The sequence below is a fragment of the Brassica napus genome, chromosome C3 (genome assembly GCF_020379485.1).
Source record: "Brassica napus cultivar Da-Ae chromosome C3, Da-Ae, whole genome shotgun sequence".
Taxonomy (NCBI): Eukaryota; Viridiplantae; Streptophyta; class Magnoliopsida; order Brassicales; family Brassicaceae; genus Brassica; species Brassica napus.
In genome coordinates this window covers 1,472,829-1,500,145 of record NC_063446.1, presented here as the reverse complement: position 1 = coordinate 1,500,145, position 27,317 = coordinate 1,472,829, and the positions used below count along the sequence as shown (strand labels likewise).

Here is a 27,317-nt window from a genome sequence, read left to right as displayed (position 1 = left end):
CTTAATTTTTTTTTTTTGATTAAAAAAAAAAGTGCACCAATCGTGGACCACCACGTGTCAGTGGAGGCCGTAAACAGTACAAAACTCCAACAATAGTCGGTCCTTAACCTGGGTTTTTTGTTACCGACTTTTGTGTTTTCGTGGGACCCCCTCCCCTAAGAAACTCCCTAATCACCCCCAATAAACTTGCCCTAAACCCAAAATTAAATAGGCCTAGTTATAGCTTGTTGATCAGCACCGTTTTGCTATGAGTTTAGTATAAAACCAAGTCTCTTGTTTCTTTACTTCGAGCGTCAATGCAAAACTTTTTAATAAAAAAAAAAAGAAGAAGCGGTCAGGGACACAACACAACACTACACACCTTTCGTCTCAGTGGCCCACACCAGGACAATGCACGGTGTAAATAGTCCAACAGTTAATTTTGTTTGAAAGTTTATAATATTCGATTGTTGGTGTAAATAGAATCAATCTAGTTTTTGTGGAGTAAAATAAATTCTTGTTTCGTTGTTTGACCATCGTTTAAAGTTTTTTTTAGACAAAAACAGCTGACAGCAAAGCATGAAAAGTAAAGATGAATGAGAAAGAGGCGTTGAACCCAAAGCAAAACGGTACTGATCCCAAGTCCCTGATTGTTTCCTACAAGACTCACCATTTGTCACCTTCCTAACTCGCCGATGCTTAATTTTGACCTAACTATTCCTCTCTCTTTCTGTCTCTCTGTCCTCATTCTTGCATGCAATCGCAAAGTTGTTGCCAGACTTCTCCTCTTACCTTTCACTTGTTTTTCATATTTTTTTTATAAAAATGAGTCACTGTCTATGTTCTTGTGTTTGGAATCGAAGATCAAGTCTTAACTTTCACATGCTCAAAGAAGAATTAAAGGTATGAAATACTTTTCTATCATCATCTGCATCAGAAAAGCATATTTATATGGACTGATATATTAAGTTTTGTAGAAAATATTATAAAAGAGGTCAAGCTGGCTAACTAATTAACCTATTCTCTTGTTTTTTCTCCTCATCAGTGGTATCATCCATCTTGGCGTGGACGGGCTAGCCAGAGAGAACTTAGAGCCTGAAGACGGTGGAAATACTCAGCAACGGCTAGAATACAACGTGCTTCTTGACGGGTCGTCAACAATTGGTTCAACCTATGGATCGTTTGGTGCCTCAGATTATCCGCCTGTGAGTTTTTAATGTATTAGTCAAAACTATACAAAGAAATAGAAAATGGAGCAATAGTAACAGCAAGATAAAATAATATGGAAAAAATTGCCTTCATGTTATTGACTAAGACTAATTAAGGGCAATGTATTGAATATGGACCATGACTATAATCTCATAACTTGGAAAATTACGATATTAATGGAGTAGTTAATTAAAATTTTGTATTTTGAAGAAATTGAATCATCAATTAAATGATTAGTCTCCATGACCTAACATTATATGGTTGAATGGCGACTAATGAATGCCAATTATTCAACGTGTTGATCGAACAAAAATCAAAGCTTGTGCTACACTGATAAAAACACGACATTGAATTTTTAACCGAAAACATAAAACACGACACTGAATTGTCAAGGTGGAACCGTGAATTCCATATCTCGGCCCCACGCCATGTTTCATAATACTACTTTTTTGATTGTTAACTAGATAATTACCCTATGATATAACTAGAAATGCATACCATACCAGTAATGTAATGTAAAGGAAACTTTCGAAAACGAGTGTTTTAGGAGGATGAGATACCGGGGACGGTTACGTCCATGACATCATGGAACGATATGGGCTCCAAGCAATCCATGTTTCCATTTGATGTGATATATGTATATGCTTTTGGACTATATATGTGAATATACAAATACATACAGTCTTAAGTGCTAAAAAAAATATATTAAAAATACATACATTCATGGTGGCAGTTGTCACGTCCCTTTATAGAAGTTTCTATCATTTAGAGCATGATTATCTCCGCCTCTTAGTAAGGTTCTTAAGAAATGGGATCCACGAAAAACTTAAGAGTTGGTTTCTAAACTCTTTTTCTAAGAGCTTGGTTCTTGCAGTGTTTGCAGATCCCATTAACACGTGACGACTAACGATTGGGTAGTTTTTAATTTTTTTTTTTTAAATCAGACAAAAAAAAATTAAGAACCCAAAGAGGGTTCTTAGGATTAAAGATGCTCTTATCCTATTTCAGTAATCTAACTCCATATTTACAACCTCTTTAGGAATTGGACCTTTTTCTTTTTTTCTTTTTAAATATTTGGAGATGAAATTTTTTTAAGCGTGTAGCTAAACACGAACGAACACATAAAAAATAATAAGAAATTATTGAATGAAAGATGCCAATTTGTATATGCATAGATGTTATACAGTATTATACTAATTGTCCAGTTGCATATAGAACATTATATATGTATATGGGCTGTCACTTTTATAGCTTATACAAGCATATCTATAATTTGTTTTCATAAACTTGCCTGTTCTAAACTAGTAAACAATTAAGGGAATTAATATTTAATTAAATAAACTTAATTTGCTAAGTAAAGCAACCGACCAAGTTGATACAAGACATGTGTTGGTTAGACACCTACCTACATAATGTCGGAATCAAGGTGCCAAATACTTTTCATTTCTCATATACACTCATAAAGATATATATATATATATATATATAGTTAATAAGTTTGCAAATTAGTTTAAATGTTCTCCAATAGTAATATTCTTCCAAACAAAAATCAACCACTACAATTACGAATATCCTCTCTAACCAATAAGACCGACGACGGTACGCATATATAATATATATGAGTTGTACACAAACATACAAATATCCATATAATTGTAGATAGCGTGTTATAACAACCAAATATATATGAATATATGATAGTGTGTTTAATAAGGAATAGTTCAAGAATCGAAATATGTAATCCTAGTCTGATTAGGACCACAGCCCTCGCCCCTCAGGGTCCACTTGAATATCATCTCTATATATATTTGATATATAAAGATTGGTATAGTTTCGTGTAAACTTCAGTTTTAAATAAAAGAAATGGATTAGAGGGTACCTGAAGAACGAAGCCCTCTAGAGCAGAGAGTTTGTTGAGAGCTAAGGACATGTGTGACATAAAATTGGATAGATGAGGAGGAAATTGTGCAGAGGCAGGCGAAAGAGAGTCGGATACAATACTATCGGAAAGCGACTGATTCAATGCCTCAAGACCTTGTGAGAGTGCCTCTTCTGCCTCTTGTGTGGACTGTTGCAGCCCACAAATCCCAACTATCTGTTGCTCTGTCAATTGTTCTATCTGATTCACAATCACCTGCAAGCGTTTTACGTTAATTAATCCACACATAAATATAATATATATTTACAAGGTTAGGAGAATAATATGAGAACGTACGGTCGTAATAGATGCATGCATAAAAACGTTGAATGCATTAATTGTTTAGTGTACATGCACAAGTTACTACCTACACCCAAAATCTCTTATTTGTACTCTGTTTTCACTAAAAAGGGCATAAAGATTAAAGCATTGCTTTTTTTTTATTTGTAATTGTTGTCTCTGTTAAATTTCATGGTGCTTTTTGTTTATATCTCTCTGTTATGTAGTCCATATATTGAAAAAACAGACAGGCACTTTCTTTTACATTATGCCAAAACCTAACCTTTTCTAGAAATACTTCGCAATCACACAACTGCACGCATTATTTTCTTCTTTTTATTTTTTTATAAATATTTTTTTTTGTAACCCTCTACTATTTTTCTTAATATAAGGACATGTATACTGACTGTATAAACATATAGGTTGGCTTTAAACATCTACTGTCGACCCCATGCAATGTTATATATACCTCGTCCTACAAAATCACTATACTCTTGTGTCTTTTATGCCTTATCTATTATTACTATAACTTACCGTCTTCTAAGAGAACAAAGACCAAAACTTTTAAAAAATAAACCGGGGAAATCAAAATTGTATATTAATTGTATAAAGTTGTAAGTACTAAATCCTTTCTACATGTCTTTAAAAATAATAAATGTCACTATTTTTGTCAGAATAATATATTTCTACAACAAGTATCCACATAATTTGATTATGTTCAATGATTGAATTCTGGTACGTGGATTAATCTAGTGTATGAGAGCATCTGCAATGTAAAATTCTATTTTTTCCTCTAAAATAGAGTAAAAATAAAAATTGAGTAAAATTGCTCCAATCGTGCTCTATTTTCACTGCATAGTGGAGTGATGAACAAACAAAAAAAAGATTATTCCATTTATGGAGTAAATTTCATTATGCAATGAGATATGAAGTTGAGTTGAAACATTTCTTACTCCATATTCACTTTTACTCCATTTTAGATTAAAAAATGGAGTAAGGATGAAGATACCCTAAGATATGATTTAATTTAGCCAGTCTTTCAGTAAAAATAAAAAATTTAGGATTATCTAATGATCCACATTGATTAGTTTACGATATCATCATGACTAATTTAGACACATCCTACTAAACGATAGCTAAATTTATATGATTATCCTAGGTAGTGTGAGGCTGTACCACACAAGTAGAAGGAAATAACAAAATATATAAGAAAACATACGGACATATATAAAATATAATTGATTTTGTGCAAGCAAAGACGAGATTTACCTTAATGATCTCAGATGGGCGGAAACCTCCCATCCACAAGAAGCAACGTTCGGCTGGAGATTTCCAAGCGCCAGAGATAAGGTGGAACACATCGGTCTTAGCGACCATGGCCTTGAGGTTAATCAAATGGTCATAGTGAGCTAAACAATTGTCTACAAACATCCTAAGCTCGTTATCGACCAAGTGCTCTTGTGTAGCCATCCTTAGTTCGGTTAACAGCCTCTGCTGCTCCTCTTGCCACCTCGTATATTCCATATCAAACACCGCTGCTTCTGCTTCACGTTGCATGTACTCAATTATTCTCATTTTTCTGTTCTCGAAATCTATGGTTTTTAATTCAGTCATATACATCAGATACATGCATGAAACTGTTACGTACCAGAGCTGGTGTTGCCGGGACCAGTGGGTAGTCCACCTTGCTGTTGATCTCCTCCGAAGAATACGCCCTAATTAACCATCAGAAATCAAAATAGTAAATTATAGACTTTTTTGAATGAAAATAAATAATTAGACATATACTATTTAAAGACATGTAAGACTGTTTACTTGGGATCTGGCCCGTTGAATCTCTTGTTCTAGTTGGCTTAGCTTGATCCTACATGACTCCAGTTGCTGAACATAAGCCTGTCATAATTTACCAACATACATAACGTTAGTAATATCATTCTTTATATAAACAAATTATTTGCATAACGTATTCTCATGGAGTGTATATATGCTGACTTTTTTTCGTAATCTGCTTTTCCTTGCTGCTTCTCTGTTCTGTGCTAGTCTTCTCAATGTCTGTTGAAATTTTAAATTAATAAACATGACGAGAAAAAACTATCAAAAACAAAAATGTGAAAAAATGTTTTGATCTTGTTCATATATGACAACACTCACCTTAGGGTCTGATGATTTTGGTATGTCATAGTCCGATGAGGCAGGACCCTTGCGGTTCCCTTCTTTCTGCCATAACATTTCAAAATGACTCGTTAACTTATAAAATGACTTGAACAAGTCTAAGATTAAATTCCATTTATATATCAACAAGGCAACTATAGCTTTATAAAAATAAAAAGGATAGAGACCTTAATTGATTTAGAAGGCTGAGGAAGTTGAAACTGAGAATGATTGGTCAAGTCCATGGACGGCTCAGAAGATGGTCGAGTTGAACTACTAGGTGCAACCAATCTTGTATTATCGGTCTTACCAAACACATTATAAACAAAAGAATCAAAATCAGTACTCATTAGAAAAATGAGAAACGTATAATAATTGGTCTGACTTGATATTATAGGATATAGCTAGTAGTTGCGCTGACATTATATTAAAGTAGAAACAAAAACCAACTAAAATTGGCATATACAGAAATATATAGTAATATTTATTACATTGGGTGTAGAAGAACGAGGTGGCTCTATGTGCATCGGTTGAGATGGAAAGATGTTAAGCGTCGATGTTGGAGGTCTCATCGCCAAATTCTCTGCCATAAGATGCATAGATAAGTCATGTGATATATGTGAAAATGGTCATGTTATGTATATAAATATGTGAATGGACTAGTTCTAATAAGAAGGAAATGGAGAGAGAAAAAGGGTTTAAAGAAGAGTTTGAAGTATATAGAGATATGGTCTGAAAAGAGAGGATTTGGTCAAAGCTGAAAGTAGAGTACTGATGGCAGAAGAAAGATTGAAATCTGTTTGACATGTTTTTGCTGTGACTCTCTCTCTCTCAACAAGGGAATCTTCCTAATCTGCTAAAACAAAAACCAAACCCCTCCTCCCAAAAAGGAAATGGGAGAGAGAGAGAAAGAGCATACGGGTTGTGTGATGATGAGGTAAAGGAGCAGTTGATGAAGGATCATGATGTCCTTCTCCATCAAGATAGAGGAAGAGTGATGGGTCTATCTCTCCAAGATCATATCCATCTTTGTTCCTGAACATATTCACACACACAAAAAGCAAAGCTCTTAATTAACTTGGGATCATCAATTCAAAAAGGTTTATGACTTTAGGTCTAAAAGACACTTCAATTACATGAAGTTTCCATTGGAAGACATGGCCGAGGCTGATGATAACTGTTGGTGATGATTCTGGTGATGACCTTGCATTTGATGATGGTGATGGTTGAAGTCTGTGGATGCTGTTTGAACGAGTGTGATAGTAACAGCAGAAAGATGATGATAGATCTCTTATGTTGGTCTTCACCTGAGGCAGCAAGCTTATGATGACGGTGGCTTCTAGGTGATATGTTCTTATAGCTGTTCTTCTATATAACTATTATTTTTCTTTCTCTATATTCTTGAAAAGAGATAGAGATTATGTAACGGAGCATTTAAAGCTACTTTTGGTATTTTCAGAAAGAGAGAGAGAGAGAGAGGAGGTCGGCTATATTGAAGTGGAGAGGGTTCAAGACTTGAGGATATTGGAGAAAATGGAGTTTGTAGAGAAGAAGCAAAATGATATTTATTTTCTTATTATTATAGTTTGTAAAGTTTCGTCTACCTTAAAATATTAGAAGACGACTTTGTTTTTTTCCTGTGTAAACCCAAGAAAAATATTCTGATAAAGCGGTCAAGAACATGTCTTATCTCTTTCTCCCTCTAGAAAAATTGCTGCTAACAAACTTGTATAAATAGTTTTTGTTTGATTTCTAAATTATTATTTTATACTCATATTGTTCAACTATATTCTTCAAATATTAGATCTGTATTTCTTTGAAGAATACTAATATAGTTTTCAATTCCATCATATATCATATCATTTGAAAAATAATACAACTAATAATTAATGATCAGCTAACGGGTTTGGAATTTGATAAACCACTGAAATCTGAAAACTGATTAATTTTTTTTTTTGTTTGATATTATACACCAACTGTTCCATTGAAGTTTCTTTGATGGATACTATTACTATATATGGTCTAAGTTTGGTTTTACTATAAAATTATTGGTTTGATAAAGAGATCTAACCAACCAAAGTAACAATGTTTTAAAAGTGAATCCTTTTCGATCATTGGATATATATTTATAAAAATATTTTTTTATAAAAATCATATTTCATGATGCATAAAACATAATGTTCATAAACATCAAATTTTTTTAAAAAAATAAAAAATTAGTGGATCAGTAAACCAACAACAAATCCGTTAAAATCCACAAATAAATTTAATCAGGCACGAACCGGGGTAAATTGGTTCGGTTAGCTCGCAAACCGGATTGAGACCTGTGAATGGTTGATGCGTTTCTCTTCCGTCTTGAAGAGCAAATTCAATCCAGACTCCAAAACCTTTTTGAGCTGAAAGACTTTGGTGCGTAGAAAGGTTTCCTGGAAAACCTAAAATGCAGACACCCGACGATGTTCGAAATCTTCCCCATCGACATGACATCACCTTCTCTCGCCTCGTCGGTAATGCAGAATCTCAATTACGAGCACACTGAATGTTAATATGTATAAAAAAAATTCAAATTCTTTAAAACAAAGACACATCCATTGTAAAAAAGTGTTTTTTTGTCTTGAATAAATTTAACATTCATTCAAAAAAAAAAAGAATGTTAATATGTTTCTGTTTCGCGTGTTCTACGTCTGAATTCGAATTTTGTTTTCGAGACTGTAGTCTTAATTTGATTTCAATTTTGTTTTTTTTCTTTTGGATTCGAAGAATGGTTTGGTGGATGGGAGGAAGGTGGCAGCGATCAGAGTCAAAATCTTGAAAGAGTTCTCATCTTTGCTTAAAGACATTGAAGGTAACTTTTGTCTGAAAATTGAATTTTCTTTCTTTTTTTTTTTGGTCAAAGAATTTTCTGTCTTAAACTTAAAGTGTTAGTCTTTGATTTTGAAAAGGCCAAAGATTTATGATTTGCATCTTTGTGAACAGTAAACACCATAAGCATGCGTGAGCTTGGCTCTGTCTGATGCTGATTAGTGACACCGGTCGTTTTCTCATCCAAGTGACCCTTCTTTTACTTCCAGTGATTAGTTACTTGGAGGCCAAAAAGATCTTTGATTTCTTGGGATGTCAGTGTTGAAGCACCTGTGGTAGAAGAAAATAGCTGATTCAGCTTTGCTAGAAACAGGCCAGGAGTAATCAGACACAGTTGAGAGGTTCCACAACTCTAGTCTTAGGTAGTGGAGACAGAATATAGGAACAAGATCCTTGATGATATTTATGAGGTACTCTTATCCCTGACTATTGAATGCCCATAGTAATCCTGGGGATGCTTCTTGGGTGCGTTTAAACATGTGTTGTGGTTTCTCTTGTGTCAGGTTAAGGCATTTTTGAACCAGCGTTTGATAGAACTGAGAAACGAAGATACTCTGTCCTTGCAACACCATGCGCAACCAGTTGCCCCCTTGGTTCTTCAGCATTATTCTCCTGAATCATCGAGCCAGTGGTGGTTGATATCTACATGGCCATCTCATTGCTAACAAACAGGATATCTCGGGATCTGAATTCTCAACTCCAAAAGGTATTTCAAGTTAAATCATCTCTGGCATTGTATCGAAGTCAGTTCCATATCTTCTGATATATGTATAATTGTGGTAAAGATGCCTAGATAGACTTGTTTCGGAGCTGGAGGAGAAGAAACACCGTGAAGCGAAGTTAAGAGAGAGCTTGAAAGATCAGAACTCATTCTCTTGAATATGGCCAAAACAGGTAAGCTCATGTTAGTCTATCAGATAACTTTTTTTTCTGTGATATACTAAGAAACAAAGACTAGTTTTTATCATCATCACTGATACTGAAATCTATTCTTTTTTACAGTAAAGAAAATGTGTATGAAGAAGAGATACAGAAAAATGGTCAGTTGGAGAGGTGGGTGAAGGTAGGTGAGGAGGGGAAACGTGTGCGTGTTGAGTAGAAAGATTTACTAAAAGGGTCAACCTCTGTCTTGTCTGCTACACTGCTTGCTGCTTCCTTGTTCTGTTTCTGTATCAATCCAGTGAGTGCTTCCACTATTTCTGAAACCTCTGGTCTAAACTCCTCTGCCTGCTTGTTGGAAGAATGATTTAGCTATTTTATTTGCAAGTGATGAATCTACTGACAGTTACCTGAGTGCATAGAGAGATGATGAATGCGTAGTGTGAGGCGACTCTTAAGGAGAATGTGCCGGCTATGCCTTGATCAATCATCTGTTCTAAGCTTCGCTTGTCATGAAGTCTGGTTGATGCCCATTTCACCAGTAGCTGTTCTCCTTGGGGTCGTGAGCTGCAAATAATTTTGTTTAGCTTATCTATTGCACCCGGCAAAGTATGTGAAAAGCTTCTGTACCTGTCAAATGCTTTCCTTCCTGTTAACAGCTCCAAGAGTAGTACACCCAGTGCATAAGTGTCGCTCTTTGTGCCGCTGCTTCCTGGCTGTCCATGTTCTGGTGCTATGTAGCCAGTGTTTTGTATCGCTATCTCTGAAGCCTGCTTCAAATCTCAACTCATTAGTTACCAGTAAAAGAACGAAGCGCCAGAGCATGTACCGTTCTTCACTTACCCGAAGCTTGACACTGTTGCTTGTGAGTGGCCTTAAACTAGCAAGCCCACAGTCAGCAATCCGAGGCGTGAGTTCTTCGTCTAGTAAGATGTTTGTTGCTTTCAGGTCGCTATGGGCAATAGGAGGGTTGAACGACGAGTGCAAATAGCTGAAATTTTTGATTCATCAGATATTGAGTGATGGTGTCAAAGTAAGTCTCTGCAAGGATTGGGAGTAAGCTACTTTTATGTTTGAGAAGATAAGTATACTTACTCTACAGCTCGGGCAACTCCGATAGCAATGTGGAGACGGAAGCCCCAAGAAAGTGGCTTGTATACATCATCATGCATAGCATTGTACAGCGACAAATGCCCGGCATACTCATAGACAAGAAGATGCTTCCCATTATCAATGCAGAAACCGAGAAGTGTCACAATGTTTGGGTGTCTTAGTTTGGAGGCTGTTTGGAGAAGTTCAGTAAATTTTTCCTCTTCATGTAAAGACAGCGAAGACATTGGGATGTTTCTTACAGCGGCCAACTGTTTTAAAGAAAAACACCAGTGAGTGACATTGAAAGTTTCCCATTTTTGAAGAGAGAGAGAGAAGAGAAGTTATACTTGACCATCAGGCAACTTTGCTCTGTAAACAGAACCAAGAGGACCCTCTTCGAGTATGTTTTCATCACTGAAACTGTTAGTTGCCAGTTCAAGCTCAGCAGCTGAGAAAAGCTTCGCGTATGCTGGATATTGGCATGTAGCAGAGAAGCTGTTTCGTCTTGCTGTTTTATCGGTTCTGACAGGTGGAGGAGGTATATGTCTCAGCTGAAGAACTGGCGGTGCAATAGAAAATTCTGTTAAATCTGAAGGTAAAAAAAAATCAGTCCTGAGGAATCAGAGAATGGCTATGGTGATAACTGATAATTAGGGGAGAGAAAGGTATAGATCACCTCGGTTTGTACTGACTGGAAGAGAGTATGTTGTGCTATTGCTGCTTCTTTGACTCGCAGCAAGGTTCGGTGAACGTCGATGATGACTCATTCGAACTGCAAAAACTGCAAAGAAAGTTCCAAGCAAAGCCAATCCGCCAACCAGCAAAACAATACTCACTGCTCCTAAGCCCTTCTTCTTCTTTCTGACCTTCTGAGGTCTGGGAAAGTCCATGATGGCACTAGACTGAGTCGTTGGATAGCCACGGGCATTTTGAATCATCGGTATGACGTCCAGAGGGAACTTCCACGGTTTATAGTTGGGCTCTACATGAAACTTGTTTCCCCAAATCCTGCTCAGCAAAACACCACTGATTATACTGATTCTTAGGTGTCTGAGCCAATTTTTGAGAAGAGAGGGGTAATAACTCACCACAGATGAGGAATGGACTGAAAACTACTAGGGAAGATACCACTGAACTGGTTATCTTCAATATTCCTGAAGACATGTGCAACAACGAAGCGTTTTTGAGCTCATTAAAATCAAGGAAGAAGCTCAATGAAATGCAAAATCAAAGCATAAAGAGAGTTAACTACAGGTCAGTTAAAGGAAGATCTGCGAGATAGATGATAGATCCTGTAAACCTGTTGTTCTGAAGGTACCTGCATTTTTGTTATCACAGCAGAAAAACCATTATTAAGTTACAAAGCAGACTACAGATAAGATTTGGAGATAGCTTACAGTGAATTCAGATTCATTAGAGTTCCAAAAGAGCTCGGTAGATCTCCCGTCAAGTTGTTGAATGAGAGATCCCTGGCAAAGTCAAATATCATTTGAAGATGAATGAGGTATCGTGCATCTACATATCACGATGAAAGGCTAACAGAAGACTCACATTTCTTTGATCTGTAACCCGGAAAACACATTTGCCAGAGGTCCAGATAATGAATTATGGCTCAGGTTCCTAGAAGACAGAGCAAGCCATTACTTAACAGATCAGCAGAAAGCAAGGTTAGATTGTTATAAGCTACTTACAGAGAGAGAAGAGATGTCATGAGAGGTAAAGAGAAAAGGAGACTCTGAGTCAGATTGTTATAAGCCATGTTTCTGTAATCAAACAAACAAAGGAGAAAATCTTCTGAACTGCACTCTGCTGGTGTAAAGCTTAAATGATGAACAACGCTTACAAGTGGGTAGCGTTTGGAGGCAAGCCAAAAGGAATGTCACCTTGGAGGTTATTGAAGCTAACATCCCTATACACAAAGCAAAAAGGATTTTAGTGATTCAAAGTCTCTAACAATCAAGAAGAGGGAAACTTTGCTTTACATGTTCTTCAAACTGTGGAGACGGTGAAGGTTGTTTCCAAGACTCCCCAAAAGACTTAGCCCTCGTAGCTGCCTGCGAGATCATATGAATCAGATTGTTTTTGTTCGAAACTATGATAATACTGTGGGGGAGAGAAATTACAAGGCTACTATAGACGATCCAGAACAGTAAACTCCAATCCAGAGTTCTCCGCATGGATCTCCTCCTCCCTCGAATCTCCATCCTCTCAGCTGCTGTGGATTGTTTAAAGACTTGTGGAGATCTTCAAGAGCCGAAACTAACAAAGAAACAAGTAACAGCAAAAGATCTAAGCACGCGATTTAAACCCCAAGAATCAGGTGAGAATCTAGATAATTAATTACCTTCGAGTGGATTAGTATAGGTCTCAGCCAGCGTAAAAAGCATCACCGTGGAGATAATTGCAGCGAGGTAACGCGATTGCTGTTTGGTTGTCATCTCGGGGAAGGTAAGAGACGATAGAGAGTGTATGTGTATGAGTAGGGATGCTGCAGAGCACTGATAGTGTTTTCTGATTTTCTCGCAGTTTCTCTCGCTTTCCGGGAAAGTTTCGGAGGAGAGAAAGATCAAAAACAGAACGGAAGCGTAAACGCGCGAAGATTCCACGTCAGCAGAAGCGGTTACGGACGTTGGAGTCAACAAGTCAACTAGTCATACCGTATACGGGCCTCGCCTTGCCACGTGGCCGTATTTTTAAGCGGTCCTTTAGTTAAATTTTTATTTTTGAAAGAATGTAAAATTTATTCCAGTAGAAAATTATAGTTACATAATGAATGTTACTTTGTTGACAAGTTCTGGAGTACATTTTTTTATCCTTTAGTTAAATGTTTTTTTTCTTTGGGATCAAAGGTTGTCCTTTAATTAAACGCTTGATATAATTACGTACTTGCGATAATATCTAGCTTAATCTAAACCATCAAAAATCATCATAACTCATTGGAATGAGCATGAAATGGATGGACCACTTATCAACCACTTCCATGTGCGGACTCGAAGCCAATGGTACGTGGTCCCGTGCCGCGTCTTATTTTTAACTTTTCCTATAGTAATAATTAGTATAAAACCTGATGAATGTCACACTTGGAAAATTAAACATAATGTAAAAAGGTCATGTGCCCCATTTAATATAGTCCTAGATGGCTAGATCCGCTCCCGACCACTTCCATGCATAGATTTTATGCAGCACGATTGAGGTGTTTTTACCTTCCTTTTATCCTGCTTTTGTAAACATCGTCAAACATATCAAAATCACTTGCTATTATGAGCTCATGATCTTCATTTTTCAAAATAATATATGCAGTTTCTTGTGTTTACGTAATAGTCTACTAGAGTGATCGAGTTTTGGGAAGAAGAAAAAAGATGAACGAATTAAATTGAATATTCAAAGTAGAATATATTAAAAAGCATAAAACGTGGGGTTGCTCATGCACAATGGTAAAAGTAGCGTTACTAATTTAAGAAGCTATCTCTTTGTATGAGTTCTTTTAAAACAAATAGATAATTAAGAATAATCTCACACATCTACTAGTCTATGACTAAGACGTACCCCATCACACACCACTTGCACACATAAAGTACCTGATTCTGTTTCCAAGTGTTAGTGTGTGTAGCACTTTGATAATTCTCTTGTCGCGACTCTTATGACTTCATACAACTTTGAATAGAGTAGAAAACATGCTTTAGGCCTTTTTTTATTTAGCCAATCTCTCGTTGTTCAACTTATCTTTGATTGGAAATGAGTGTCTTCATAACTTGGTAGCATCATGGCTTCGGCGTCTTGTAACGAGAAAGGTGGAGGAGAGTGATCGAAAGCGGAGAGAGGCAACGATACTTCGGCGTTTGGTGACTTGAGAAGACTCTCTTTTGTTTTTTGCTGTTGTTCTATCATTAATTTCAATTGTTTCCCTTGTTCTTCGATCCTCACTTGTAGGTTTCGTTGAATCTATAGAAATAAATGAGTGTTGGTAAAAAGATGTATTTAGGCAGATAAGTATGAATAAATATAGCTCACTAGCGAAATAAACATATGAAATTAAACTGATTAAGAGCCACAAAACGTTCAAACATTCAACTAATTAGAAAGCCTTTATTATTTATAAACATTATTTATTTTAAAACACTTTTGATGTAGTTTAACATATATGTGTTTATAAAACGAAATTCTTATCTTTAAATGCAATTTTGAGGACATAATGAAATTGATGAGAGAAAACCTATTTAACCCCACAAATACTATACTGGGGGAACTAGGACAAGCATATGTTAAGTTATAAGTAATTGTGCTCATTTTGTAACGTACCTCTAGTTGTTCATGAAGATGCCTCTGAACATCAAGTTGAAGCTGGAGTGCCTCTTTAATGTGCACTCCACTGCCTCCACGATATCAAACAAAACAAAATGTAAATTAAAATCAATAACAGCTTCATAGCAAAAGAAAAAAAAATCAATAACAGCTCATTATTTATTGTTTCTGAATAATGTTAATATCTCGTTGTTATTGCTCCCGTAAGGCATGATGTCATCAAGTATGTCATGAACTTTGGACTTATATGGAGGAAAAATAGATCGAGGGCTATTTAGTAATAAATAACATTATTTTTTTCAACCCAAAACCTAAGGAGAAATAAAACATATACGTTTTCGTGTCTAGCTGTGACAGCTCTTTGGAACAAGATCTCTTCTCAAACTTGCCTGCAACAACATAAACTCATCGATTTGCATTATTTCCAATTTATTAATCTATATATAGTCACTGTATTACTCAGTTTACCTTCTCGAGGATCAGGGATGTATTTCGCAATCCTATACTTCTGAAATATAACCCCAAGAACTATTGAATAAAAGGATTTTTAAAACAAAACAAAAAAATGAAAATAGAGAAGAAGTAACGTTAACCTGTAAGTGGCTTTTAACATGAAATATTGTGAGTCCTTCAGAATCCATCAGCTTCAATATCGCTTTAGGTGTTGCCTCTGCATAGTTTTCCACCAGTTACACTTTTTAGTGACCAACCAAAGAAACAATGTCCCCTTTATCCGCAAACAAATATCAATTTTTTTTTTCAAATAGTGCTGATATTGCTTCACAGGATAAAGTTTTTGAATCCACTCATAATGTTAAATGAGAGCGCATAATATGACTTTTGATCTCATGCAATCATCATAACATCTATATGCTATGGTTAATACGCGACCGTCCATGATGCATATTCACATCAAAACATAATTTTATGCTAAAACAAAGTTACTAGCTAGATCAAGTGATAGAGAACTAATGTTTAATTCCTCTAACTCTAAAGTTGAAGTACGTATCGCTAATGTTTCTAACTTACTATCAGCACCACCAAGGCGGTTTACACATTCCAAGAACTTGTCATGAAGGTCTTGAGTCCATCTTATCCGTGTCTTGTTCCCCGTAACCGTCCCATAGTTACGAACCATGGACCCTCCATAGGTTGAGAAGGAAGGCGAAGAAAATCTTGAATGAGTTTGCTTAGGTTGATGATGTGACAATGAGAAATTCAGTTGTGTTACATTAGAATTACTATAGTTCCTCCTGCATACTTCCTGCAAGCCATCAAGTAGAATCATCAGTGTTAAAAAACTATTTGAAAAAATAAATAAAGATTATAAGAAAAAAGATTTTAAAAGGAGTTTTGTTTGGCATACTTGTGGATCTTGACTTGCTCCAAAACAAAGCGAGTATGAGGCTGATGAAGCATTTGTTGCTGAAAAATTGTTGACGCATGAGCTTTTATATAATGGCTTTAAATATTGATCCGAACTAGGTTGCATAGGAACCATCGATTGGGATTGGTCCAATGATGGAGGATCCGAAGATTGATGATCGTACGAATGAAACGAGGGAGGATAGGGTTTTGAAGATGAACATTGTAAGGAGAAAGATTGATTAGCTATGCAATCGTATGGAGTGAAACCTGAAAACGTCTCGGTAGTCCATGGAGAGGTTTGACTGTAATGGATCGTATCCACGTCTTGTAAATTAAACGGCTGGGGCGGTTGCGGCTGCAACTGTAGTCGGCTTCCTTGTGAAGCGTTTGAGGATTCAAAGTTGTTATCCATTAAAGACCAAAGAGAGACCCGGGTTGCCTCTTTTGCATCAGAAACATATGATCTTGTCGCACGTTCGATGATATACTGAATAGAATGAAAATAAGTTTCGAGTAAACACAAAAATCGGAGGGATAACGATCGAAATGAAATATATTGTGTTGTTTTTTTTTTTTGGTTTACTGGAATCTCTTTGCATTCCTCCAAAGTCTTCAGGTGCAAGAGGGATTAGTATTGATATAGGCGATACCTTTTCTTTTAATTATTCTAAAAATGGATAGGAGTGCGCATTTTTTAACCATCCAATGGCCATAATTGCAAAAGTCCAAAAATTCTTATTTCAAAAACAAATATTATAAGAGTAATTTTAATTAAACTCCCACTTGCTTAGACTTGTCTTTATTCTTCTTCAATTGTGGAAGCATTTAAAAAGAGTTTGTTCATTAAAATAGTAAGAACGCACACGGAAAAAGGCTTAAGTATTATTAATTCATTCTGAAACCCTAACTCATCCTGTTAACCCATGCATAGAGATACTCACTTAATGTTATATGCATAAAACATGAATGAATTCGAGACTTAATTGATGGCTTTAATTATTTATTCTTATAGAAACATCAGAAAAGTTTGCAAACAAAAATAGTACGTAAGACCACTGGGAACTCAATTACATTATTAATTCATTTTAAGCCCTAACCGATTCTCTTAAACCATGCATACACATATGTTGCGCAGGCCTTTCTCTATGCTTCAGACTTGGATCAAACTTATAAAAACTATGTTCGATAGATTTAATTTGAAACTAGAGCTTCACCCGTGCGACCGCACGGATATTTATTTTTATTTTTATAAGTAAAATTTTGTTTTGTATAAATTATATTATTTAAGTTTTGACGCATATTATATAATTGTTAAATATAAAATTTTAAACATAATAATTTTATTTATTACATTGAGTAATTATATTTTATTTTTAACATTCAATTACATCACCATATTTTTATCATATAAATTTATTGTATTTGATTTTGAGTGAAATTTAATTTGTATAAAAATAAGCTACCAATAATATATAAATGGAACAATTTATATTTATGTATATATTATATAAATGATTATTGTATGTATTTTTAAATTTTTAGTTATTACTAATAAATAATGAAAATATAACTATATATTTTTAAAACGATATTGTATTCTAAATTGAGTAAACGGATACCTAAATCGGTGGTAGGTGGTTTTTACAAGTTTTTTATGTTAATGTAAATTAATTATTGTTTTATATTTAACATTATATCACGTTTTTATCATGTTTATTAATTGATGACACATCTTCCATATTCGAAATCAATTTTATATAAATGCATGTTGAGTTTCATATAATTCTATTTGACTAAAACTAATGACACACATAACGAAATAAAAATATCAGACATATTCATCATGTGAAATATTAAAATTAATTTTGAATATCAATCTAAAAATATATATATTTACAATTATAGTTATTTTAGTTAAGTATATTGTAAACTTTGACAGAATTATATTGTAAATTAAATGATTTTTTTTTTAGTTTAACCATTGGTATTACTTGGTGTAATAATGTAATTATGGTTATTAAATACTTCCATTATTTTACTATAGCATCAAAATATATTTTATAATATTTTATAATAATTCATATTTATATATGTATTACTCAGCAAAATTTATTTTTAAGAAAAATTAAAACAAAGTAAATTGGGAAAATATTGATTATAAATCTGTTAAAATTTATTAAGTCATGTATTTCTATAATTTAAGACTTGCCAATTAAGAAGATCCTAAATATATGGATTTCGAATTGTAGTGTATTAATTAAATTTAATATTTATCATGAATTTGTTGTGAATTTATTTTAGGTAATTGTGTATAAATTAGGAAAAGACAGTTAATGTTTAAAGATAAAATTAATTATTAATTCAGTGGCATTGAAGCGTAAATAAATTGAAGTTTTAAGAGTTAATTTATAAATGTACTTCTATTTTAATAAGATAGATAGATGATTGATACATGGGAGATTATTTCTTTTACCATCTCAAAAGCACATACCTTGCTGAGAAAAAATAATCAGATACAAATAAGATTGTTAATAAATAAAGAAAATAACCGAAGGACGATTCAGAAACATATAGATACAGAGTGATTTAACATCCATGTCTCATTTGAAACAATTTCAACCAACAAAAAACGTAGATTTTTTCCAAACTCACCAGAGACACGACATGATAAAGATCAAACACCAAGTCGGACCATCGTCGAGAAATTTAATGGTCGCCATCGTTTGTGTAGTGATGCTTTGTGATGTGATAAATTACACACATATCATAAAACTACAATAATGAACATTCAAAAACACTACTGAAAAGTTCATAATGCATATATAGGGAGCATCCAAAATTTTGAATTTTAGTTTAATCGATATAAAATTTCATATATATTATTGGATCTATGGTTGACAAATCTTTTTGAGGGATGTCTTGGTTTGAAACTTGAAATAAGTATTTAACACGACTACATTGACAGCTACAGATATTGATGTAACTATACTATATAACTCAATGCCCAATCAAAATAAAACTGTGTTTGTCAAAATTAAAGGTAGATTGGGTTTGGGATACAGTTAAGACCATTGAACATAAATAATAATTTACTATGAATTTTATATTGTTCTACCCAAGATATGGGAGAATATATCTACATGAGCATCTTTTCTTTATAATGTGTCTATAACGACGATTCTCGCATACATTTTGTTCTTTTTTTACGAGCATGAATTTGATGGATGGTCTAAAAAAGTCATATCGAATTATTCTGGATAGGATGGATAAAAATGGCTTGCCATCTTCAATGTGTTGTTTTGGCCCAATTCAACTTTTTCTTGTCCTTTTTTTTTTAGTTTTTATTTATTATTTATAATTGATACGACGCGCCAATTAGATTTTATATTTTTAAAAATCTTTTTTTTTTGGTAACACTAATTGTGTCACTCGTTAAAAATCATTTAGAGATTCAAATTCCACTTCCAAAATTTGTTTAGAAGCAAACCACATTCGAGACCCAAACAACATTTATATTAATAATAAGACTATAGGTAAGACCACAAAGAAATATAGCAGTATCGAATTCCATTCCAATATTCGTATTCCATACTCTATATTAATTCAAACCTTTTATGTTAATTTTTAAACTACTGGTACCGATTATTGGTACCATCTTTCAACACACATTCTCACTTTCTATTCACACACAAATCTTCTTATATTATCAGTTTTATGAAAGGCATAATCAATATTTATTATTGTCGTTTTCCTATGAACGCATTAATCTGGTGAAGGCGTTATTAGTGACAAATATATATGTACAAGACAACATTCAAAGTTATATATACTTGCGTACGTTAATAGAGATTTGGCATTAACAAAATATTATACATACGTTATCAAATTTTACGAGTGGCGACATAACATCACTAATGTATGTGCGGTGATTTGTTTTCCTTTGAATTTACGTACATGATTTGCTGCCCATCAATTATCATAGCTCCAGAATACAGTCTTTAAATCAATATATGTGATCATGCCAAAATAACCAAATATATCTAATCAGCTAATTTTTGTTGTTCTGGTTTTCAAATAAATATATATTTGATCAGATTATATATTTATTTATTTTGTTCTACATTGCGTACGTAGAGGCTACCTTTTTTTTTTTTTTTTGAAAAACCAACTTGTATTAAATTTAGAAGAGTTTAAGCTCCATGAAAAGAGAGTACAACAAAGCTACAAAGAGCCCAATGGAATACGAAACAGATAAACCTAAGATAGAATGAAAATACAAATCACAACAAGTAAACATTAGAAATCGCATTACAACGGTTTCATGAGTTTCTTGAACGATTGCATCTCGGGTAACTCTGAGAGTCACAACCACTGCACTAAGAGCGTTAGCCGGGAGGAGAATCCTTGCAATACCAGTCACACATGTTCATCCAATTCACTCCATACATGAGGAAATATTGGGAAAAGAGACTGCTCCAAACAGGAGCCAAGCGGACAATCAATACCCGCCATAACCATATTCACCAAGCAACAAATCACAATGATTGTCTCTTTCAACTGCCACCAAAAAAAGAAACACACAGACGCTGCACCACAAACCAGATTGAATACAATAATAGGACTGCATACTGCAGTAGAGAGTTGCATCAACACAACATAAAAATCACTAAGAGGCACAAAGATATAACCAAAGGACACTGAGTCCATCAGTACACTACCAAATAAAGCCAGAAACCACAAATCCAGAGTCACCCACACATCTAGCATTGCATCCTTTCCAAAAGAATAGGAGTAAACAGAGAGTAAGGAGCTAAGGTGGACCTGGACGTCTATAAGCGGATTGATAAAATGAAAGTTGGAATAAGAGCCGGGAGAAGACTCATTTCCGAGCTGACAAAGATACAACATGTATACCACAGGAGAAGAACGCCAGTTGACAAAGATGGTGTCACCAGTGAACACAAGAACAACACCATCATCACTGAGATTACTTGAAACCCTTGAAATATTAAACATCAGATCTAGGACTTGAGTAGCTTGTGGAGAAGAGCTGGAGGAAGTGAAAAGAACGAGGCTGACAGAGACATCTGGTGGGTCTGGAGGTTCTGGTGGCTTAACGGGAGAAGTTTCAATCGGAAGATGCTTGTTCCGCGCCGGATCTGAAGGAGGCCTGGGCTGTGAAAGAGGAGGAAGGGCTGTCACCATCATCTTCAAGGAGGAAGAACAGTGCTGCATCAGGCCAAGGAACGACGGGGGCGGCGGATCTGGAAGGGGGCGGAGACACGACGGAGGAATAGTCACCATCATGGCCATAGAAAGGAGCAGAGCTGTTTCAGAGAGAGAAGGAAAGAGTGGCGTGGTTGGAAGATCCATCGAAACGGCGCCTTGAGATGCGTGCTCGAGAGAGTTTCTCAACAAAACTAGGAATTGTTCCAAAAATATTTAACCCTAGTGTATAGCATCTACATAAAATATGTTTACTTAGTATTAAACAAAGACATATCAGATTTTTTTATCTCTTTTTGATGCGTGTACTAAAACCTAACGATAGAAAATGAAACAATTAAACGTTAGGATTAGTCAGAAAAAATAATTTAACGTTAAGGCAAGAAAAAACTCTGATCGTAACAACTCAATCTTCACAAAATACGCAAAATACAGTGACATATACTCAAGTTGTAACTCTTTGATTATTTTTCATATAATTGTCTTTTATTAAAAAAATTCTGATGGCTATTTCTTCTAAAGAAAGATGGTCCCAAAAAAACGAGATGTTTGGTATTGGAAAATAACATAAGGGGGTCCATAATCAATGAATCAATTTTAAATGGAAAGCAACAGTGGAACAACTGTAAGATTCTCCCTACGTGTTAGAATAATACCCAATAGCAGTCTTACAACTCGCACTTCCCACTAGGCCTGGACGTTCGATGGTATGTTCGGTTTCGGTCCGGATGATTCAGATTTTCTGATTTTCGGTGTTATGCTCATAACTAATTATAGGATCGGATTCGGTTCGGTTCATTCCGGGTTCGGTTCGGATCGGATTTAACCAATACTTAAAATCGTACAAAAATATATTTTTAAAAACTTCGAAAATTGACCAATTTTTTTTCAAAATATATAAATTATTTACAAATCTAATTAAAAATTAGTTAAACTATCTAAATTAACTAAAAAGTATTCAAAATAACAAATAAAACAAACTACAAAAATATTTTGAATACTCTAAAATATCTAAATCACCTTAATATATATAAAAATATTAACATATTTAACTAATTTCGGATATCTTCGGATCCTGATTTGGATTTCGGTTTGGTTCGGGTTTTAACCAAAGTCCAAAGTAGTAAGTTCATAAGTCTCATTCGGATAATTTTGTAAAACAGTTCGGATTCGGTTTCGGTTTTTTCGGTTCGGATTAAGGTCGGTACTTCGGGTTGAGTTAAAAACGCTCAGCCCTACTTCCCACTTTATTTATTCAATTACGTTTCTTGAGACAGGTTCATAGTTATTCATATTTTATTTCCCAATTGTTTGCAAATTGGACTTTATATTCGTCTTCGCCACAGATGGACCCCTGACACGTGTTGACATAACAAATATTTGATACTTTTTAATTGAATATTTTTTGTTTTAAATGTTCGATATCGAGGTAAATTTATTTTATAATTCCATAATATTATTCTCTGTTGGCACAAAAAAAAGTTTATTATTTTTTCTCTTAGCAGAGAAAAATTAGAGTAGACTTTGTTAAAGGCGATATCTGAAGAAATTTGACCTCTATTTAAAGTTTGAGAAATATATAAAAAATAAGTTCTAAGAAAATATTTTATGTATAAGAATCACGATATAGTAAGAAACCAAATCCTTCAGAATCTACACATATGGGCAGACGAGTCCTAAATAATCTAAAAATCACATTCTAAGAAAGTATCTCCGTTTTGAACAAAAAAAAAAGTACCTCCGTTTAGGGTTAAAAACTATGTATCTCCATGCTGCTATGTATTTTACAGTTATGAAAAGAAACTAGTAGTACTTATTATTCTTTAAATCCTGGTAAACTAGAATTGATCATTTAGAATTTAGGAGTGATTAATGAATATTAATTGAAAATAGACGAGTTCGATTTGTTTTATTTAACTCTTAAGCTATGTTGCATGGAAACTCGGTTGAAGGTACGTTTCACGTTTTGGAAACGTTTCGGAATCGGAATCTCTCGAAAACTCGCTGAAACGCATTGGAAACTCGTTTTTTGAAAATCTCAGTTTTGAAACTTAGTGAAAACTTGTGTTTTTATTTTGGAAACTCATATTTATATTTTGAAAACTCGCGTTTCTCTTCTGGAAATGTTAGAACTTTCCAATTGGTTATGATTTGTTGTTATGATTTTTATTTTAGTTAAATTATTTAATATTTAAGTACTGGATTTTTGTTATTTTGAATTTTTTATATGATTTTGATGTTTAATGATGACTTTTTCGTATGATTAAATAGAATGACTTTTTGTTTATTTGTATCTAAGATATACTAAACATAATAAAATGAATAAAAATATTAATAAGTTACATATACAGTATAACCTCTTTAAATTAATACTCTATAAATTAATATACACTAAAAATTTCTATAAAATAATATAATTTTATAGTCCCAAATTGAGTTTTTTGTTTAATTAATATATCGATAAATTAATATCTCTATAAATTAATAAAAAATTATAGTTTTGGTGTAGTCCCAACATTATTAATTTATAGAGGTTTCACTATCTATATATATTTTATAGACGTTTCTAAAACGTTTCCGCGTATCCGTATCCGTTTCTGTTTCCATGCAACCTAGCTCTTAAGCATGTTCACAGTTCTTTTAAAACATTAAAATTTCGACTATATGACTACGAAAAACAATCCACGCTTGAAATTATTTTATGTATTTCTATATATTTAAAATTAACTTGAGAATAAAGTAAATGTTTTATTCCAAAAGGACTCTACGCTCGGTCTAAACAAAGTCTTCGTGAATCTAATTGATCATATATTTTGATGGGGTGGTATAGGAACCTCGGCTGAGGTGCCCGCCATCACGAGTTCGAGACCCGGCCACGGAATGACTTAGGCCCCCTGGTGGGTACAGACGCATGCTGGTTCCGGGCTCAGGGGGGGATTAAGGCCAAAGGCCCGAACCCATCCTGATTAATCAAAAAAAAAAAAAAAAAAATATTTTGATGGGCTCGAAGACATCAATTAAGCTCATATTGCGCAAAACCTCCATGACCGAAGACTGAGGACAGGACTCACTGGATTCTTAGTTTTCTTCTACTCTTTTTTTCGAATGATCAGTTTTCTTCTACTCTGACTACTTGAATAGTGACAATCAAAAGTCATGTCACCATAAACTTGCATATCGTAGATATCTTTTCAGTTAAAATGCATTTCGAGTCCATATTATATATCTAGTCAAGTAAGACGCATGATGCGTACCCTGATTTAGTGATCAGTTGATGCATGCATGGTTACTAATACAGATCATCAAAGTTAGGTATGGTTTATGAAGTTAAGAGCACCCGCACTAGAATGGTATCTCTTGAAATGTTTCACATTTATAATAATAAAAATTTAATAAAGCATGAGAGAAAGTGTAAAAGGGGAAGAATCAAGCGACTTTGTCGATAAGAGATTCATAGCCCTGGGCTAAAGCCCGTAAGGCATGGGCTTAGGCTTCATAAAAGTATAGTTATACTATATGGCACCAAAATTTGCAATAACTGTTTTAGTCTGGTAATGGTTCGATGCTCACGTCCTTTATTCCTCTTTTTGATAACATTTTTCCTTTTCTAATTATAGATTTGATTCTTTTGACGGAGGATTTTTAGTTTCTTTTCTTTATCAGAATAGTTGTATTTTCTATCATTTCTCTTTTTTTGTCTAAGTTCTTGTAATATTGTATAAACTTTTGAAATTCAATAAAATTAAACAAGGCGAATTGATATTACATGATTTTATCACATGTTTTGTTCTAGTATATAATAATAAACTTTTGGATTTGTAAAAAAATACTACCAGAAAATAGGATTATATTTAGAAAGGTTGTCAAATGCAAAATTACAAAAATGGCTGGAAACTCTAAACAATGAATGATTGTTGTTTAAACACAAAAGAAATTTCTTACTGTCTATTCTGATTTTAGTTATGTAAAAATAATTTTTTTTATAGAATCTTATAAAAGATTATCTATAATAAACGAAATAAGACTTAACTAAAACTAGATTTTGATCCGCGCTTTAAAAGCGCGGATTTTTAAAAAATCTTTAGTTGATTTAAAAAGTATTAATATTTTGTGTTTCACATTATAATTATTAATCATCAATGTTTTTATTATTTATTATTTATTATTTGTTATATTTTATATTTGCTCGAAATAGATTCAAAGATGATATATATGTTTTTAACGGTAAAGATATTCATTATTTAAGATATATATTTTAATTATTGAAATGTATTAACAATTTTTTTGAAAACCGGACCAAGCCGTACGATCGAACAAATCAGACCATGACTCGCACTGGATTGTGTTAAAAACTGGGTTTGAGTTAAACCGACAAATCTGGTCGAAAACCAGTTAAATCATTAAAACCGGTGATCCAGTTTGATAATAAAACCTGATTTTCTCAAATTCAAGTGAAATAAATAAAAAAAAATTGAAAATTTTATTAAGATTTCTTCAAAGGTTCATATTGTTTCCTAACACGTATCTAAATAAATTAGTTTTTGTCAGGTTTTTTTTTTAATTTTTAATTTTATTTTCATATCAGTTTTAGAATATAACATTGATTGAAAGTTGTATCAAAATTATTTTATAGCTATATTTACATCTATATATTTACTTAATTTAAAATTAAATTAAAATTTAAAACCGGTTAATGACACAACTACAATGCCGAGTCAATATCTCGTCCGGTTTTCAAAACATTGATATTAACACATGAGCTGTCAATTTAAAATTAAAAATGAATTTCCTGGCATATATCATAGTTATAAATATCAATTTACATTATAATAAAACCAATTTTTGTTATTGATATAGTTTTAAATTTCAGATATTAAATTTGTAATAATATTTCATATAAAATTCAAGAAATACATGAATAACATATCACTTAATTAGAAGTTAGAACAATGAATATTGTTACATTTGTATTACGAAGGTATTTATCAAAATGGTTTGTATCATGTTCGATTATATATGTAGGGTCCAAAAACTATATACATTGAATATTGAATCTGTTTGTTATGATTATTTCCTTCCTTAGTTTTTCTGTACTAAGTGAAATAATAATAAAATATTTATGTAGAATATTGTTAAGTTTGTTACGACATCTCTTCTCGTAGACATTAATGAAATTATATACGGAATATTACTTTGGGTAAAATATAGGTTGAATTATGTGGTTTTAGTCTAACTAATAGGTCCAATAACTTTTAGTAGTAGATTTTTTAGGATTCGTTCCCTTTTAATAGTATAGATACTTGATTATTTGAAATTAGGGAATTGTTTTCTCAAAAAAATCTAGAATATTTTTTTCAAAAATGTTATTTTAATATTTTATATTTTTTAAAAATAATATAATGTTTAATAGTATTATTTTAATATTTTAACTATATAAAGTTTTTAGTTATATACTTATATTTAGGGGCATTACTTTTTGTTACGCTTTAAGCGCCATGATAGTTTGGACCGGCACTGATGCCACATGTTATTTTATGAATGATTTTACATATTATTTGTTTTAATTTTAGCTACACAACAAAAATATATTAATATTAAAATTTTACTAAAGAAATTGTCCACTAAATGATGCTCTAACAGACTGATAGTGAAATTTTGAAATTTAAGTACTTAAAATTGTAGCCGCAATTTTATAACGCGTAAGTGCACTTGTAGGTTTATTTTTACAAATAATGTATGCTTGTTTTGTTGGTTAAGTTCTTGACCACCTTAGCTTAATTATAATGTTTTTTTGGACTAAAGCTTTAATTATAATGTTAATTCGATCCATCTTTTGATGTTTCAATAACATCTTTCGGTAGTAGTTTACAAAAAAAAAAAAAAAAAACATCTTTCGGTAGCGTTTAATTGTTTGGTAATTAGATATGTTTAGTAATGAGTAATGACCTTTTCTGCTGAATTATTTACATGAACAAGAAAACAATGGAGAAATCTATAGTATTAACAAACGACGAACTCGGATAGAACACTTATAAATGGAAAAAGAAACCGC

General features: G+C 33.4%; 2 protein-coding genes and 2 long non-coding RNA genes across 5 annotated transcripts; 2 read left to right on the top strand and 2 right to left on the bottom strand.

Moving 5' to 3' along the window:
* Positions 1–740: 740 nt before the first annotated feature.
* LOC111204252 lies at positions 741–7,070 on the top strand. Its single transcript, XR_002656642.2, has 3 exons — positions 741–882; positions 1,025–1,184; positions 6,039–7,070. It is a non-coding gene; the product is annotated as an uncharacterized LOC111204252 (long non-coding RNA).
* Positions 1,011–6,861, bottom strand: LOC106426352 (transcription factor TGA10). Of its 2 annotated transcripts, none has more exons than XM_013867072.3 (11): positions 6,673–6,861; positions 6,456–6,571; positions 6,028–6,119; positions 5,725–5,841; positions 5,537–5,602; positions 5,378–5,437; positions 5,201–5,278; positions 5,034–5,100; positions 4,655–4,929; positions 3,068–3,322; positions 1,011–1,182 (listed from the first exon to the last, which is right to left on the bottom strand). In XM_013867072.3, the coding sequence occupies exons 1-11, from the start codon at positions 6,744–6,746 to the stop codon at positions 1,030–1,032; spliced, it is 1,353 nt and encodes a 450-aa protein (XP_013722526.1). In that variant the 5' UTR covers positions 6,747–6,861; the 3' UTR covers positions 1,011–1,029. The 2 variants fall into 2 exon arrangements, with proteins under 2 accessions (XP_013722526.1, XP_013722527.1); XM_013867073.3 differs by having other exon boundaries at positions 4,655–4,926.
* Positions 7,071–7,840: 770 nt separating the features above from the next.
* Positions 7,841–13,209, top strand: LOC106426301. Its single transcript, XR_001285285.3, has 7 exons — positions 7,841–8,043; positions 8,297–8,381; positions 8,513–8,808; positions 8,902–9,104; positions 9,184–9,292; positions 9,401–12,817; positions 12,896–13,209. It is a non-coding gene; the product is annotated as an uncharacterized LOC106426301 (long non-coding RNA).
* A 538-nt stretch (positions 13,210–13,747) lies between these two features.
* LOC106426325 (myb family transcription factor PHL5) lies at positions 13,748–16,679 on the bottom strand. The gene is made up of 7 exons (XM_013867054.3): positions 16,038–16,679; positions 15,701–15,935; positions 15,265–15,341; positions 15,140–15,179; positions 15,006–15,060; positions 14,669–14,738; positions 13,748–14,311 (listed from the first exon to the last, which is right to left on the bottom strand). Exons 1-7 carry the CDS (start codon positions 16,449–16,451, stop codon positions 14,084–14,086), a joined length of 1,119 nt encoding a protein of 372 aa, XP_013722508.1. The 5' UTR covers positions 16,452–16,679; the 3' UTR covers positions 13,748–14,083.
* Between the last annotated feature and the right edge of the window lie 10,638 nt (positions 16,680–27,317).